This window comes from Mytilus trossulus, unplaced genomic scaffold, assembly GCF_036588685.1.
Source record: "Mytilus trossulus isolate FHL-02 unplaced genomic scaffold, PNRI_Mtr1.1.1.hap1 h1tg000234l__unscaffolded, whole genome shotgun sequence".
Lineage (NCBI taxonomy): Eukaryota > Metazoa > Mollusca > Bivalvia > Mytilida > Mytilidae > Mytilus > Mytilus trossulus.
Window position 1 is genome coordinate 526,240 of NW_026963315.1, and position 18,885 is coordinate 545,124.

The 18,885-nt window shown below is 32.3% G+C and overlaps 1 protein-coding gene across 1 annotated transcript; it reads right to left on the minus strand.

Moving 5' to 3' along the window:
• Positions 1-9,035: 9,035 nt before the first annotated feature.
• On the minus strand, positions 9,036-18,136 carry LOC134701224 (uncharacterized). Its single transcript, XM_063562356.1, has 4 exons — positions 18,068-18,136; positions 15,797-16,102; positions 10,435-10,553; positions 9,036-9,227 (listed from the first exon to the last, which is right to left on the minus strand). The coding sequence occupies exons 1-4, from the start codon at positions 18,132-18,134 to the stop codon at positions 9,036-9,038; spliced, it is 684 nt and encodes a 227-aa protein (XP_063418426.1). The 5' UTR covers positions 18,135-18,136.
• Between the last annotated feature and the right edge of the window lie 749 nt (positions 18,137-18,885).

Consider the following 18,885-nt stretch of genomic DNA (forward strand, 5'->3'; position numbering starts at 1 on the left):
CAAGATTCGAAAAGTCATAATTTCGACTTTAAAAAAAAATGTTCACTGCCAATTTTATTTTTTCTATGTCCCTAATACGCTTCCGTAAAAAATGGAAGAGAGGATGTAAAACATAAAACAATGAACACATATGTGGGCTGCATAAATCCAACGTACAAATATAGTAAAGTGAATTAAAGCGAACACAAACAAAATAGAGATATTGATCTCTTAAACACGAAAAAAGACACACGTGTATCTCACGTTCTGCTGCCTATACAGATTTTAAACTGATATTTTTCTAATCGTCTACCATTTCTAAAATTGGGTATTAAAAATAAGAATTTGTGTTTTCTATAATCCGTATGGCATTCATATATTGTACACTTGATTTCCATCAGTAGCTAATAGTTTTGTATAGCTGACATCATCGTCATCATATGCGAGACCTTTCACTGTATTTCCAAAGGTGGCGATTTTACCTTGATATTTCCAACAAAGAAGAACAAGACTTCATTCTTCACTCTTCAATCTGTATTTCGTCCAGTCAAATGAAACCTAACAAGAAAATTGACAAAATTAAATGTCAAAGAATTATTAATATTAAACTTTTAAAACTAAAATCACAGTCTTAAAGGGACACTAGATGTCAAATTCATGTTCGCCGATTTGACTCAAATTCTCATTTTTGATTATCCAAATTATAAAACAGTCTAAATTTAACAATTTACAGGGCATGGGATCGATAATATGTAGCCTCGTTTCATGTGTATTTTAGGCTTGACGCCTGTTGACCTCCGATGTAAATGAGGTCAAATAATTCATCATCGATGTTTCTAAGCATAATTTGACAAAATTGAACCAAACTGGCTACCTAAAGCGTGTGCCCCTTTAAAAATTCAGATACTATATTGTTTAAGGTATATTCCACTATTATTTATGTTCTTGTCTAGAATAATTTGTACATTGAATTGAATCGACAGAATAGTTTTATAGTAGAAGGATCAGCTTTTAAAATTATCACATTTAAACAAGTATATATTATCTAGATTCACTATTATCAAAATTAATTGATATACTAGGTTTGAATTCTTTATTTAAGTTTTCACTATTCTCTATTCTATTATTTAAGCTCCTCATTATTCTCGATTGGTTTTTTTTGCCCATTATTCTCTATTCTGTAAACCCCCATCCACATCCTTACATAAATAATATAGTGCTTTGACGACATCCGTTGATATGTTTGAAAATGTGCATTTATTTTCGAAGGGTTAAATATTTCGCAGTGGTGTCTTGCCATGGCTTTGTTTGGAATCGTTTGTTTGCTTTTTGGCCTTGAATGATTGTCCCTTGTATTTTATTAACTGCATTTGCATTTAGATATCGCAGATGACATTTATTCGTTCATAGTGTGTTAATTTACGTTTTTTTTAATTGATTAAAGCCTGCCAATTGATATTTTATCGTGTGTTTTTCTATGTTGTGATGTTATGCTATTGTTTCAGAAAAAAAGGGAGAAGGTTTGGTACCATTAAAACGTTTAATCCCGTTGGAAATGTTTGCACCTGTCGTAAGTCAGGAATCTGATGTACAGTAGTTGTCGTTCGTTTATGTAATTTATACGTGTTTCTCGTTTCTCGTTTTTTATATAGATTAGACCGTTGTTTTTCCCGTTTGAATGGTTTTACACTAGTAATGTTGGGGACATTTAGAGCTTGTTTTTCGGTGTCAGCGAAGGCTCCGTGTTGAAGGCCGTACATTGACCTATAATGGTTTACTTTTATAAATTATTATTTGGATGGAGAGTTGTCTCATTGACACTCACACCACATCTTCCTATATCTATTAGAAATATATATATATATATATGTGTAAAGCATGCAACAAATACATATTCAAGCAAGAAAAAACTAACGCTATAATACATGTACAAAATAACGAATAAAAAAAACACAAATAATATGATATGCAGCAACAAATGACAACCACTGAATTACAGACTCCCGATTTGGGACGTTGTGTTTTGTATGGAAGCCTTTTAGTGCCATGCTTGTTGACTTTAAATTTCTGTTTAAAAAGACCACACGAGTATAATCTGAGCACCTTAATAACGTTGTATATACAGAATAAGGATTTCAGATCATGAGCAATGCAAAAACATTTAGATCTATATCTCTAAGCAGTTTAAACCTTTATGTCAAATTGAGAAGGGGCAACCCTAATCCATGCATAAGTAATTTAACATATCAAATTTCCTTTTTTGTTATATCAAATTCATAAGTCGTTATGTCAAATAACTATGATGTGTTATATCAAAATCGAACATCTGTTATATCAAATTTATAATTTGTTATATCAAATTTATAATTTGTTATATCAAATTAATTGTTTGTTATATCAAATTATAAAAGTAGACTAGCATGACCCTAAAAGGCTTCCGTCGTTTGTTTTCAACCTTGAATGTACTTTTTGTATCGTATCTTTAATATGCCTCTTGATTTCGTACTGATTCGACACTAAACCACTCCTTTAAAACTATATAATTGATAACTGGTTTTAAAGCCTAACTTGATCATCTACCGTGTGATTGTATCGGGGATTTAAAAGCTGATAACAAACAATTAAAACATTTGAAAGACAAATTAAATAAATAATGACTACATGTATTATGTTTCTGACGATCTTGATTGCCAATTTGGTATACCCTAAACATTTTTTTTTATGAAATCCAACTTTTTATAATTAAGCATATTACATATATAATTTTATTTCAATATCCAAATCATGATACAATGCATGTAGTGTATTATCGAAATAAGAAATAAGCGCGTATACAGTTGTTCTCTGTTCGAATTTGCAATGCAATACTTATGTTTTCCTTGTTTGACGTTCTGGTCAGATCGTTCGTAATAATTGCAATACTGATAAGAGAAAACGGTAAAAAAATACTAACTTGTTAGCTTAAAATGTGTTTTTGTGATTTTACTTCAATCTTTCATCATCATCATTTTTTTCGTCGGTTGAAACTTTTAAAGATTTTTTCTCAGTACCGTTTTGTGTTTTATAAAGGACGTAACACCACTACCAACCGTGTATTGAAATTAATACGGAATATACAGGTCTCCCATCGGTTGCTCTTAACCAATCATATTCCAAGAAATGTATAGGAGGTACATGTAAGAAAAGAAGAATTGTCCAAACCAAAAGAAGACAAATGTCCCAATGTTATCTATGTTCTTGCATACGGATCGTTGTAAATCAGGAATTCGTGCTATTAAAATGTTCAAAATTTGAAATAGCTAAAAAAAAAAAAAACAGTACTCTTGTCTTCAATTATATCTAATTCAAAGCCCAAAGAGTGTGGATTTCCATGTTTAAAAACCTTAAAAGAATAATGATTTTTAGATAATAAAATCAAAAATACACTAATAGAAAATATAGGGATACGGAGTAAACGTACATGGGACAAAATCGCACACAATACATGATAGACAAATTGTCGTTGAACAGGGCTTTATTCCTGTTCATTGACTTTCATTGAAGAGCATCTTCATGTTGAACTTTATTTTACAAAATATTTATGGCATTTATCGATCCTGTCTGCACTGCAACTATTATATTTTACCTCGAACTCGCATGCAATTATAGCTTCCTAACAAAAGCAAATTGATTACAAAATAGAAAAATATAATACTTCTATCCAACAAACAGCTGCATATAGTTTATGATTACATGATTACTCAACTCATTATTAACAAGTAATGAGATAACAAAGTATATAATAATATGGTATGAACTTAGACTTTCTTGTTTTCAATCTCTGTTATCGTTTTAACAAGAAAATAATATTCGTGTATTACGTTTATGCAAACGTTTGTGCATCTTCGCTAGCCAAGGGTTACGATCCACTCCCTTTCTCTTGAAGAGAAGAGAAAGGGAGTGGATCGTAACCCTTGGCTAGCCTTTCTCTTGAAGAGAAAGGGAGTGGATCGTAACCCTTGGCTAGCGAAGATGACGTTTGTGTTACAAGGGAAATTAAAATGGGCAAACTGGTGTTTTTTGTATTGCAAATAAATGGTGCAAACGACCCTGCGAAGATGAAAGATTGTTTTTCAAATATAACAGCAGGTGATAAGAAGGCTCTGACATTGCCATCGGGAACTGTATTTGATAAAATTAAAAATATATTTAATGTGGTGGGTAGGCAAATATTTGAACAAAAACCCTAAGGATAGTTGTGGCCAGTTTTTTTTTTTATTTGTTCAAAGTATATGTTCAGAGGAGTCGAAACGATGAAATGACAACAGACGACGGACCCAATGTTATTGCATACGTTAACTCTGAATCTTTGGGCCAGTTGCGTTAATGTGATAAGGAAAATCTGCATTATGGTTGCAGTGGTTAAGGGTTGATACGATGCGTGATATTTAAAAAAGTCTAAGCAACATATTGAACTGGAGTGAAATATTCCCCGTAGCAAGTAATTTAATAAGACAAAGAATAGGGGCCAATATATCCTGCGAACAGAATGATAGGGACCAATATATCATGCGAACAGAATAATATACCAATAATGGAAAATGATGACGAAGTAAGGACTGTCAAATCTTGTATAATTGATATTTGGGCTTTAGCGACACTTAGTCGCACTCTCTAAAACAGATAAAAAGGGGGAGGGGCACAAAATAGACAAACTGCGAATATGGACCCATTTTCCTTATTAAAAATGTTTTCATCCAAACGGATCACATGTGGAGGTTTTATGCAAAATCTTCAAAAAAGACTATGAGCTAAGTAGCAAGAGAGCAGATGAAAATCTTATTTCTTGTAGGACCTCAATAGAAGATATATATCTCCCTATGGCCACTTAATTTTACATCATATCTTACTATTTGTCAATACGAATAACCAATAACTCAAACTGCATTGTTTTCCATCGGACCAGAACTGAATAATGATTATTATTTTACAATCTGTTTTATAATATCATAGACTCTATGAAACTTTATAAGTAACAGTCTGGAATAAAAATTACCAGCATGACATTATTTGCATTAGTATGTCAATGGGAACCTTTATATGTGCAGGGACTTTCTATACTATAGAAAGTCCCTGTTATGTGCATCCTTAATTCGTATATATTAAAAAGAAAACATTTGCATCTCCAAACAAGACTTTCTTTTGCGTGTTGTGTTTTTTGTTGTGAATATACTGATTTTGTGTCATGGATGGATAACCCATATCCTTTCTTCCTTCTTTTTTGCTTTTTATTTTAGCCGAAGTTTCTTTTTAATGTAAGTCTATAACAATCAAATAAATCTACTCTGGCAGCTACATTGTTCTTACGATTGGAGTAAATTGAAACTCGTTTGTTGAAAACCTTCCTAACACTACTGCCACACAATCAATTTGAAACTATAGAATTACTTTCAGAAGATCGTTTTGAAGGAAGAAAAGTAAGCCTTCAAAAATAAACAAATCCACATAGAAGCTGTAAAGTCAACTTCCTTCACACTTTTCAACACTAGCAATTAATCATACACAAATAATCTAAATGAAGTAAGTATGTACCTTTAGAGTATTTCTTTTTTCTTTTATAGCAAACCACGATAACAATAATAACAATACATATGACGACCGCTGATAGTATACTTGCCACCAGTATTGTATTAGACTTCCCGTCACCATTATCTAAAAATAACAGAAAATAACCAACATTTTTAATTAATAGATGTAATAGTGCAGAGTAATAGTGCAAACAGTAAAACACAGAACTGATTTTCTCCACTTTTTAAAGAAAACGTCTTGCTGTGTAAATGGATTTTGATAGTTTGTTCTTATGTTGTACTGTAACACCACTGCCCCAGGTTAGAGGGAGGATTGGCGCCTTTGAACGAGTTTTACCCCGCCACATTCTACATGTGCTATTTCCAAGTCAGGAGCAAGTGATTCGGTGGTTGTTGTTCGTTGCTGTGAAACATATTCTTTTTTTCCCCGTTCATTATCTTTTACATATTTATGCCGTTAGTTTGTCATTTCGGGGCCTTTTATAGCTGACTATGCGGTATGGGTTTTGTTCATTGTTGAAGTCGTACCTATAATAGTTGTTTCAGTGACGTCTTTTGTTCTCTGGAGTAGATTTGTGTCATTGGCTATCACACAATATACAACATTTCCTTATTTCAAATTTGTACAGTGTTCTTACATTGAATAATTCCAAAAGGAAACGGAATGTGCAATTTCATTGATGTTGTTTTCTTGTTAACATGTCTAGTAACATAAATTCGAATTAACTAAATACTGAACATAATGTGTGATATACTGTGTTACCTAGATATACATTACCTCGATATTTTAACATTGCAACCAGTCATATGTAAGTGTCATCAACTTTTCAAAATCTCAAACCGATGTTTGATATTTGAATCCTTTGCCACTAGAGGTAAAATGTAATAATTATTCAAACTCGATATTTTGATATAAAAAAAGGACACGCAGGAAGATTGCCAATACGGGAATCATCTTTCCTATTTTAAGGGACAAAGATGTGAATAATTACTGGCCCGTATATGGCCTTTCTCATATTATAGGAGTAGCCAAAGTTCCCATACCGCATGACAATAACACTCTATAAAAGTAGTGATTCTTAAGCCTGAAGAGCTTTTTGGATTATTCTTCGTCTTGAATGGTCAAATCATAAGACTTGAAAGTCAGTGAATTATAAGTTTTTGGCGAAAAAGATAAAAAAAAAAAGACTTAAAATGAATAGAATCCAACGATTAACACAGGGATATCATTGACCTATCACAAGTGGTTTCCAATAAACAGACCCAAGTCAATCACAAACTAATACAATTGTCTTGAATTAGTCTATACATATTATATCTCATGTGTTTACGTTTGTACTTCTTCAAGGAGAGAAAAAAGACACAATATAAGGTCAACTTTTCTAGAGGATGTTTGAATCTTAAGTGTCTAATTAATAATGTTTTAGTTCATTGATTGAAAAAACTATAAATGTAAATTAAACTTTGAAAAATTAGTTTTTTAGTGGCGAATAACTAACCACAGGACCACAGAACTGATGAAAAACTCAATAACTAACAATGATCCTTCAGCAGAGTATCAATCATTATACAGATTATATGTTGCGTGCCTTTTCTGCTTATATCACTTGGTCACAATTATTTGTGGTAAAACATTATTTAAAATTAGTTAATGTTGCAGAACATTCGTTTTGAACTGATGTGACAAATATTTAATGATTCGTATCTAAAAGTTAAATAAAACAATGCAAAAACACTTAACAAAATACTAGTAGATGGAGATCTTGACAAGTGTCAGTCACCCTTCAACTTTTTGAAGTCTTAATTCTAAATGCTACCCACAATAACCCATTGTTTACTAGATGTGACATATAAATGTTATCGTGAAAAGTTTTGTGTTTGATAAACGGTGTGTAGATCCCTCTTTTTTTCTCTTATTCCTCTTGATATTGTAACATTATATTAAAATGGCTTTTTTGGTCATTGCACTTAGTACCACTCTAATGATCACAACCATTCCCAAGATATTTTTGTTTGTTTGTTCTCATATTCTATTGTTTCTAACATGAATAAACTAAACGTCTTTTGTTAGGAGGCTTTAATCCAAAAGTTGTCGTCGCTTACAATCCATCGTTATTGTCTTTTGTTTTATATTAGTACATACATGTACATAAAAACAGGCCGTTTGGTTTCTAATTTGACAGATTTTTCCATTTTTAGCTCACTTGGCCCTTCCTATCACTTTACATCCGGCGTCCAGCGTCCGGCGTCGTTAACTTTTACAAAATCTTCTCCTCTGAAACTACTGGGCCAAATTAAACCAAACTTAGCCACAATTATCATTGGGGTATCTAGTTTAAAAAATGTGTGGCGTGACCCGGTCAACCAACCAAGATGGCCGCCACAGCTAAAAATAGAACATAGGGGTAAAATGCAGTTTTTGGCTTATAACTCAAAAACTAAAGCATTTCGAGCTAATCTGACAAGGTAAAATTGTTCATCAGGTCAAGATCTATCAGCCCTGAAATTTTCAGATGAATCGGACAACCTGTTGTTGGGTTGCTGCCCCTGAATTGGTAATTTTAAGGAAACTTGTTGTTTATGGTTATTATCTTGAATATTATAATAGATAGAGATAAACTGTAAACAGCAATAATGTTCAGCAAAGAAAGATTTACAAATACGTCAACATGACCAAAATGATCAGTTGACCTCTTTAGGAGTTATTGCCCTTTATAGTCAATGTTTAACCTTAGTAATCTTTTACTAGAATCTTCCCCTCTGATACTACGGGGCCAAATTAAACCAAACTTGGCCACAACCATCATTTAGGTATCTAGTTTAAAAAATGTGTGGCGTGACCCGGTCAACCAACCAAGATGGCCGCCACGGCTAAAAATAGAACATAGGGGTAAAATTCAGTTTTTGGCTTATAACTTTAAAACCAAAGCGTTTAATTAAAGCAAATCTGACATGGATTAAAATTGTTTATCAGGTCAAAATCAGGTCTGAATCGGAAAACCTGTTGTTCGGTTGCTGCCCCTGAAATGGTAATTTTAAGGAAATGTTGCTGTTTTTTGTTATTATCTTGAATATTATTATAGATAGAGATAAACTGTAAAAACAATAAATGTTGGCAAAGTAAGATCTACAAATAAGTCAACATGACCGAAATTGCTATTAAATCTGTAACTTCCATTTCTTTCTACCATTCACTAGTGTTTCATTCCACTTGAATCTCTCGATTCATTTACTAAAAAAAACCTTGTCCTGTCTTTTTTCAAAGTTAATCCTCTGCCCCCTTCCTACATAAAAATCAAATGGTCGCTCCCTTAGTAAAAATTTCTCCTTCGAAGCCTAAACATCTGTTGCGAGAGTGGAATTATTCACAACGTACAGTGGCGGATCAAGGGACCCCCTTTTTACGATCAGATAATTGAAAGGGGACATATGATGGAACCTCCTTTTTTAAATGAATGGATTCTTATCTGCACAAAATAGTTTGGTTTTCTAAAAAATAGTCCTAATTACTAGTATACCTCTACAGGCTAGAAACACCGTCCATGGTATCGGATATTCTTTAATCAAAAGACAATGTATCTCTGGTTTAATGTTGCAACTAGTAACTTCACAATTCAAGAAGACTTCGTAATAAACGCTATGTCTGAGAATGGAGGAATTTCTGAATTGGTAATAGTTATTCTGAAATTTAAAAAAAACACCAATTGAAGACAACGAACTCATTCACTGCTTATTATTTCCATCAAATATATTTGCTGTTTACAGTTGTTCGGAAAGAGCAGCATGCGCAAATACGTTAATTTCAGATCACCATTCCACATCTTCTTTTTTTACATTGAAAGTGTATTTCGTTAAAACGATTTACATGCATTTTTGTTCAACCCGCAACAAAATGTCATGTAAAATTTAAAATTTAAAACATCCAGTGGCAAATATTTTATGGATGTTCAAAACGAGAACAAATTATCAATTTACATACAGTGTTGAGTACAATCATGTATAAAATGTAGGTACTGTAATAAAGGTTGGAAAGAAAAGACATTTTGCATTGCAACAGGCCATCTTTTATAGACCTCTAAAATAGTTTGTTTAAAAGGTTCTGTGTGCAGAGAGTGTTGCATTTACTCAAAACGAGGCATCTTACTTGAATTACCCATTGAAACCGGGCGTTATTGTGTACTTATACATCCCGCATAGTGCAGGCCCTACTTTTGCAAGGGGTTATTGCAGTTTGAAGAACACAAAATGGACAATAATTCTATTCGCCAGTCCCCCTATAGTATATTATATACTATCGTTTTTATTGTAGTTCGAGTAAATAAGATGCAAATCAACAAGCACTCTTGTATTGCTCAAATCAGTCATTGTCACTTTGTGTAGACCAAAATAAATTTGTTCTAAAATGGAAATAAGGAGTTGTAGAATGATTGTCAATGAGACAACTATGTTAGTCATGAATAAACTTTTTCGAAAAAAATTGCCTTAAAGTTTGCTGTAATTGTTGTTCTACTCATAGAAACTTCTTATTTTTCGATGTTCCAAATGATAAGGAATTGCATACGGGAACCACAGAACAGAAATCTTGCAAATTCAAACTTGTCCTGTTGTTGATGCTTTATGATAGTGTTTCAATAAACCAAATTATATCAGTAAAGCATACAATGATATTGATAAGATTTGTTTCCTGCATTACGAAGCTGTAAATTGTAAAAAAAACCAAATACAATATTTATGTTTCAAACCGTACTATATGATTATAATGTAACATTTTCTTAAGTTGAGTTATTTTTCAGCCAAGGCTCTTATTTTTTTTTGTATTAAATTTTAAGTATAAAATGCATAATTCACGTTAATATAGAATGTAATCATGAAAGCTTGCCATATTTACCTCTAAAGCTAAAGTACAATTCGGCAATGGAAAAACTTTTGCAAGATGAAGATGTATAGATGTCCGTCCATTGCTAGACGTGTTGTATATGACATTCGTTGTTTTAACAGTGGGAGGATCTACAATGAAATAAAAAAAAAACAAGTGGTTGAAAAATAAAATAAAATGTGTTGGTAGAAACAACTCCTTACAACTGCTTGTTATAGTAAGTATTTGATAGGGAGACTCGGTACAACGGTATAAATGGCAATGATCGAGACAAATACTCAACAGAAATCAAAATGACATAAAAAATACCAACTATACATTGTAGGTCACCATAAGGTCTAAAAAATTAGCAAACCTACACCTCATAGCAAGTTACGAAGGACACAAAATGACACATTCAAAATCATTCAATCAAGAAACTGACGGTCTAATTAAAAACAAAACAATAAAATAATCAAAGTACTGAAGTACTGAACATCGGACGACTGCAAGTTCTTGTGGATGGTCACAAGCACTTATCTTAGAAAAAAAATCACATCTCTATACCTAAAAGTGAGATAAATAGATATAGGAAGATGTGATATGCGTGCCAATGAGACAGCTCTCCATTCAATTTACAATTTATAAAAGTAAACCAGTATAGGTCACAGAACGGCCTTCACCACGGAACCTTGGCTCACACCAAACAGCAAGCTATGAAGGACCCCACACATTACTAGTGTAAAATCATTCAAAGGGGAAAACCAACGGTATAATATATAGAAAAACGAGAAACGAGAAACACTTACATTTATGACCCACATAAACAGTAGACAACCTCTAAACATCTGATTCTTGACTTAGGACAGGTGCAAACAATTGCAGCAGGAATAAACGTTTGAATGGTACAAAACCTTCTCCTTTTTCTAAAACAATAGTATAACATCACAACATAGAAACACTATTAAAAATATAGTTCGTGCGTGGATTATAAATAAATGACGGTGAATTCAACCTCATCGCAAAAACTTTTTATATAAAAATTTGCATATTTCCGTTACATGTATATATTATATTCATCCATTTGTATAACATTCTATTCTACTTTATTAATAATAGTGCAGTGCAAGAACCCGGTGGACACTCTTCTGTAATAATTCGATTTTTCTAATAGATTGGATTTGAGTATGCATTCATATTTTCCCGGCAAACGTTCACACTTAAATGCAGAGCAAACGCATAGATAAAATAATTAAAGATATTTTACTTATACATCATATATAGTTATAACGACAAAACAATTTCATACTATTAATTTATGTTAAAATTTTTTTTTAGAAGTACCCATTGAAAAACATCATGAATTTATAACAAAAGATACAAATTTAGGAATGTTTTTGTTCACTCGAAATGTTCGCGCATTTTTCATGTTTATAGATATCGGTTACACAGAAGACAGTAACCCATTGATAAACACCCCAAAACACAGCAATAACGATACTGATAGGGCTTTAACAATGTTGGAAATATTGACACAAGAGTCCTTTACCTAGGGTCGGGTGGGTGGGAGGTGGGGGAGGGCTGTGACAGAGATTGATAAATTTTCTGTAGGAGGTTATTTTTTTTTTATTGTGTTTTTTTTTTTTGGGGGGGGGGGGGGGTGCTGTAAATACATGTATTATTTATACTATAATTAGGCAAAAATCTCACATCTGATAAATTAGTAACAATTTAAAGTGAAGTTCATTTTTGCAATGTTCTCAAAATGCAAGCCGAATTGTTTTATAAAATTTCGGATTACATATTATTGACATTATTAGTACAAAATGTACTAACTATAGTGTTATTCTACCGTTCTCTTTTAAAAAGAAACTGCAATAAAATTCACTCAGCCATGTGATCGTTTAATTTTAATATTATTTTATTGATAGTAGCAACTAGTTATATAAATTTTGACAAATTGGTAAACACAATTTTATGAAAATCGATTTTATTTAAATGAGAATTCATGACCCATCATAGCTGACACTATGATATAACCATTAAAGGGGCTCGTATAGAGTTAACGACACGATCTAATTTGTTTTTATTTAGGTTACGGATGTTCGTACTTTGACTAAAATTAGGACGAGGTATATACTACATAAGACTCACTTTTAGCGTCTTATTTTAAACAGTTGCAAATCCAAATTAGAAACTGAAAATTCGAAATAGTTTTACAAATACAGCTTATGAAATATATATCTCGGATACGGTAGAAATAACTAAGCGTTTGAATATTTTGAGATTATATATAAATTGAGAAATTCTTGATATGAGCAAATGCAATGGAATTTCCATAATAATTAATACTTCCGCAGAGTACATTTGTATATTTAATTTGTTAAAAATTATTGATCAACACTTATTTTCAAAAGTGTCAAAGACATTCCTATTAAATATAAACCTTACAGTTTGATACAAGTTTTATAAAATTATGGTAAGAATTGTAAACATGAGGGCGCTAACAAAGCGATTTTTCCAAAAAAAAAAAAATATATATTGTTCTTAAGAGGCATAAATCTGTAGAAAAAAACGATTGGTAATCTTTTCGAACTCGTCCAAGACATTGCTAATAAAAACCTCTGATATAAGTTTCATTAAAAATCTGGCAATAATTGAAAATGAAAGAGTGCTAACAAGGCCGGACGGAGGGACGCGTGGTATTTTTAAGTCCTACACAATGCGCGCGTGGTACAAACATAAGCAGATGCAGTTGAAGTTATGCTGAGATATATTTAATTTCAATTCGATATCATTCGCACACTTTTACATTGTATATGACTTGTGCAGCTGTTTTCAAATTGGACAGGTGTATGTCTTGACAAAAGACTTTAAACTTCTTTTAATATATTTCGTTCACGAACGGTAACACATGTCTAGTGCGAATAAGTTGTTTAATTTTATCACTTTATAGTACACAATGGAGTCTGTAGAAAAAAAATATGTTTGGGCAAAAAATAAAATATTGTTTGTTTCCCCTCACCCGACCGACCCGGTAAAATCACCGCGAACCGAAAAATTGTATTGGCCATTCTTTTCCACTATATTATTTGCTATGTTGATTATTGGTGATATATTTCAGATGCTGTAGTGATGGTACCAGTCTTGTATTACATCTCCAGTTTCAAAACATGGAGGGAAACAAAAAAGTGCATTTTTCTCTGAATTTGTTTTTGAACTTATTTTTTTCTGTTAGATTATAGGTTTATGGTGAATTGAAACATATATATAAATAGACTTTATAGCTTGTTGTTCGCGATCGGTGTGAGCCAAGGCTCCGTGTTGAAGGCCGTACATTACCTATAATGGTTTAATTTTTAAATTGTTATTTGGATGGAGAGTTGTCTCATTGGCACTCACACCACATCTTCCTATATCTATTTAAAAAAAATCTTGCATCTTTTGGGGATATCAATCCAAAAAAGTGGAAGGATATCATGTTTTAAATTACTGGAAGTGGTGCAGCCAAGTAAAAATAGCAAACAGAAAGTAGAAAAAAAATGTTTTGACTTCAACATAGCGTAACTTTTTATTCTTCGTGACAAGACCCCCTTTTTTCAATTAAATCACAATTTCACATTAGTACATACATGATATGAACATGATTTTTTTTCTATGTAGCATTTTTACTTGAAAAAAATGAGGTCCCTATATACTGTTTTTGTATAACACTAGAAAACTGGGGTGTACACTGAATTAGAATACAGGGAATACCCCACTTTTCTTGACTTGAGCCTTACTTGTTGAATTTTGTAAAAAAATCAATATAGAAAACCATATCAAGGAATAAAATAAAATAATGTGCCTACCTACCTACCCATACCCTAACAAACTCAGTCGGGAGAGGGGAAACAAAGATATTTTAAATGTTGGCCTTGCCAACGTGTATAATGATCACACAAAAAAAATATCAGTCACTCTTATATCAGACTCTTATCAAGATAAACAGTTTAAGTGTCGTTTAGAGACGTGACACTTGAACCATTATAGTCGACTATAGCATGTATAGAGTTAGCTAAAAATAGTTAACATAATTTAACGTGACAATCATAATTCAGATTGATGTAGCTTATGATAATGTAAACAAATTATGAAGGTTAACATAATACAGATTTTACCAATAACAAATATAGCGGTGCATTTTTTTTCAAATATATATTTATTTATTTTTTGTATTCGAAACCTGTTTAATTTTCCATCAAAATTGTAATATCAAAACCGTGAATATGATATAATGTATGAGTTCATTAAATTATATTTGATGTTTTCGAATTTCGAATTTTATTTTAGAATTGGCAGTGTAATTTTTCCAAATTTTTTTTTTTTTGGTATTCGAAACCTGTTTAATTTTCCATAAAAAAAAATTAAATATCAAAACCGTGAATATGCTATATAATGTATGAGCCCATTAAATCATATTTAATGTTTTTAATTTAAAATTGTTGAAACCACAAATTAGGCTTTGACTAAGCTATACCAAATACTGTCGTCCCTAGACTACCCTGATTGAGGATATTAAAACCCTTGTCAATCAATATCTTGAATCACACCACGTCAGATCGGAATGTTTATGATAAATCAAACGGCCACACTTTAAACGTTCAAAAAACACCGCAACAACTCTCTAAAATGTCCATGTGTGACCTGTTACAGGATCTTACAGGGTTTAATGTCTGTCCTTGTCCAACATAAATTATCCTTATTTTCCAGTGGCAATCCAAACATTTTTGATGGTCTCTAATCTTCGTCGTAGAACCATGCAAAACCTGCTTTATATGGATTGATTGCTTGCACCAATTTTATTTGAACTCTGTTGGATAGTTGTCTCATTAGCCATCCTGCCTCATTTCCTTATTTCTATAGTATGGCATCATTAATTCTAAACCAGCCATCCTATATATACATGAAATACGCGCCAAAAGATATTAAACAAGTCAGTAGCATTCAATCAACAAACAATTTTGATACACTACTAAACTAAAAGGGAGTAATCAAGTCCATTCATTAGTTAAAATTGTGTATTCGATTAAGCTTTGAAGGCGTTTTTCGTGTGTCTTTTCTTTTTATATTATGTGTGTTGGTTTTGTATGTCGACGTAAACCAATATCAGCATTGGATCAGGAAGAAATCCAAAGTAACAGACATACCGCTAGCATACACTTATTGAATGGAGTTACCCCCCCCCCCCAAAAAAAAAAAATTTAATTAAAACAACAAAAAAACTCCACTACATTTGTAAAATGGTATGACAATATTTGTATGAACTAACAGGTTTGGTGAATCCATGCACTATAAACCATGACAGAACGACAAACCACAAAATAAAAAGAAAAAAGAAGACACTATTACTTACATTCGAAAATCCCTCCATTTATTTGTAACCTTCTCGTGACAGTATCGAAACCGTAACGGCATTGATAATTGGATGTCAAATCTGATTCTGTAAGGTTTTTGATCAACAGCTTAAACTGGTTATGACTGGTCAATATTTCTTTATATTCTGAAGGTTTATCCAAATGACCATTGTACACGATCAATTCTGTCCCCTTTAACCATTGGCGTGTCCGGTTATAGTCAATAGTATTTTCATCATGGACGGTACATATCAAAGTCACCGGTTCGCCGATTCTCATTACACCTGGCTCACGTTCCCATGTCACTACAATACATATAGATGTATTATATTTATCTTAATAAATTGGAATATATGTTGCTATGAATACAAACACACGGGCATATAAACAAGGAACAAGAATCCCATTCTGGGATCCCATTTGCGTTGTAGAATTATTTTTGTTTTGAGTGCACAGTTAAGGCGAATCGGTGAAATGTTTTTATATAAATATAGGAAGATGTGGTGTGGGTGCCAATGAGACAACTCTCCATCCAAATAACAATATATAAAAGTAAACCATTATAGGTCAATGTACGGCCTTCAACACGGAGACTTGGCTCACACCGAACAAGCTCTAAAGGGCCCAAAATTACTAAGTCTAGTGTAAAATCAATCTAATTAAAAATGTCGCATGGGACATATCAGAAAACAGAAGCGATGCGACATATCAGAAAACGGGAGCGACGAGAGATCGGTTTTTAATTAGATTGGTGAACCAACGGTCTAATCTATATAAAAAACGAGAAACGAGAAACACGTATATATTACATAAACAAACGACAACTACTGTTCATCAGATTCCTGACTTGTATTATACCTATAAAACAGTCCATGGTACACGGAATCCGACTTTTTTGCTCAAATGTCCTCTGCCGCTTGGAAGTTTGAAGTGTTTACACTCATAACCAAACCCAATTCAATTTTGGGTAAATAGAATTAGATATATGGAACGTGCAAATTACTACGTGAAAAAAATACCTTCTAATACAACTTCTACAAATGACCCACCACAACGTATTTTTGAGGGGAAAACCCAAATTATTGTACAAAAAAGGGCATGGCATCTTCCAAAACAACAAATGGGAGGAGCATGTAACAAAAAATTATGGACGAACACTTCTCATAAGGGGAAGACAAAATCCTACTCGGGGTATAAATTTATAATCGAGAAAAAACAAGGGCATTACAGCTTTTTAATTCTTGATGTCTGTTTTGATGACGGATAGTGAAAAAAAATATGGTTTGCATTTCTTTTACCAAACATTTTAAACATAAAAGTCTTTTTCAAAAGTATGTTTGAAATTTGTTTTCTATGTAATTATTACTACAGATTTCGTATAATTTTAAAATATCATTTGTTCTTTAAATCTGAAAGGCTATAATTATTCAAAATACTAATGTAAGTCTTTGGTATAAGGTTTCTATGCACCTTTTATAAAATACAATGGAAATGAAGAACCTTTTTTTAAGTGGTCAATTTGTGACCAAATATTGCATTACTTAATCATATCGTTGTGGAAAAATATTTGTTTTTGTATTCACTGAATAGCAAATGCTTTCAATTATATATAAACGCAAAGTTGAGTCCCTTATGAATTGAAGAGTACAGTACGTAATAACTAATACACGTAAGGACATTTTAAAATATGTATCGGTCGTCAAATAGAAATATCATGAAACGATAGGCATGTAACGGGGAGTGTGTTCAACCAATGCTGCAATGCTACTATGGTCACCATTAAATAGAAGACTATCAGTGGAGGGACTTTCAATCATTATTCCCCTATTTATTCCAAAAATGTCGCTATTAATATGTAGTTTCTGAAGAGAAGTCATTTATAATACAAGTTGAATCTTGTATGTTCAAACTTTGCCTCTGATGGTCATATTTGTCTTCTGACCCACATCATTCAAAGCATATTTGTATTGGACTTTTCTTTTATTTCCTTGAAATTTGCTTAACGTTCAATTTGGGCAACTAGATTCAGAGAAAAGATTGTCATATGATATTGTTTTAGGGAGCATTGATGCAGGTTTAATTATGTAAAAGAAGACTTGTTAATACTAAAATAGCCTTTATTGACAAGCACTTTCTTCAGAGAGAACAACATTAGAAACAGTTGTTGAGTGTCTCAACCATACGTTATTCTCTCCAGCTTGGTTAACACTCTAAGAAGTACCAGAGAATACAATGATTAGAATAAATAAAAATTAAGAATCACTGCATACCTGATGTCGACGTACATACTAAATTGGTGATGAAGAAATTAAGCTGGCATACGGTAGTCCATTTCATTTTTGTCTGAAATTACAATTAGTCACCTTAATCAAGGATTTGTATAGTTAGAATTTATCGACTTTTCTTTTTTCTTTATTTTTAAATGATCTTGATTTTTTTTTGCAAAACTGTAACCTTGAGGGCCTAAAATCCGTGTCTAACTATACAAATCCTTGCCTTAATCTATACATTATGGTTGGAATGGACACCATTTTAAAATGTGGTTTTAGAAAGGGTTATTCAACAACCGATAATTTATTTGTGATTCATACATTGTTCGAAATTTTACAGTTAAAAAAGGAAAAACTATTTTGTGCATTCGTTGATTTCGAAAAGGCTTTTGCATCGATATCGCGAGATGCACTGTGGTACAAAATGCTTATAAATGCTTATAAATAATATGAATGGATGTATGTATAATGTAATTGTAAATATGTATCAAGGTACAAAGTCTTGGTGTATTTCATATAACAATGCCTTATCTGATTTCTTCCCATGTAGTAACGGGGTTAGACAAGGCGAAAATTTATCGCCTTTTCTTTTTTCTTTATTTTTAAATGATCTTGATTATATTTTGCTAAACTGTAACCTTGATGGCCTAAAATCAGTGTCAAAAGAGCTTCAGGAAAAACTTGGCATTTTTTAAAAACTTTTTGTCATTCTGTACGCTGATGATACTGTTTTAATGGCCGAATCAGAAACTGAACTCCAAAAACTTTTAGATTGTTTCCAAGATTACACAGATGTATGGAAGCTTAAAGTTAATGTT

What these genes read in the sequence shown, in the direction of transcription:
- LOC134701224 (XM_063562356.1), bottom strand. Translation starts at nt 18,134, where the DNA reads ATGAAATGGACTACCGTATGCCAGCTTAATTTCTTCATCACCAATTTA. An exon ending in AGTATGTACGTCGACATCAG is followed by an intron (nt 16,103 to 18,067) that starts GTATGCAGTGAT and finishes TATGTATTGTAG; the next exon opens with TGACATGGGAACGTGAGCCA. An exon ending in AAATGGAGGGATTTTCGAAT is followed by an intron (nt 10,554 to 15,796) that starts GTAAGTAATAGT and finishes ATTTCATTGTAG; the next exon opens with ATCCTCCCACTGTTAAAACA.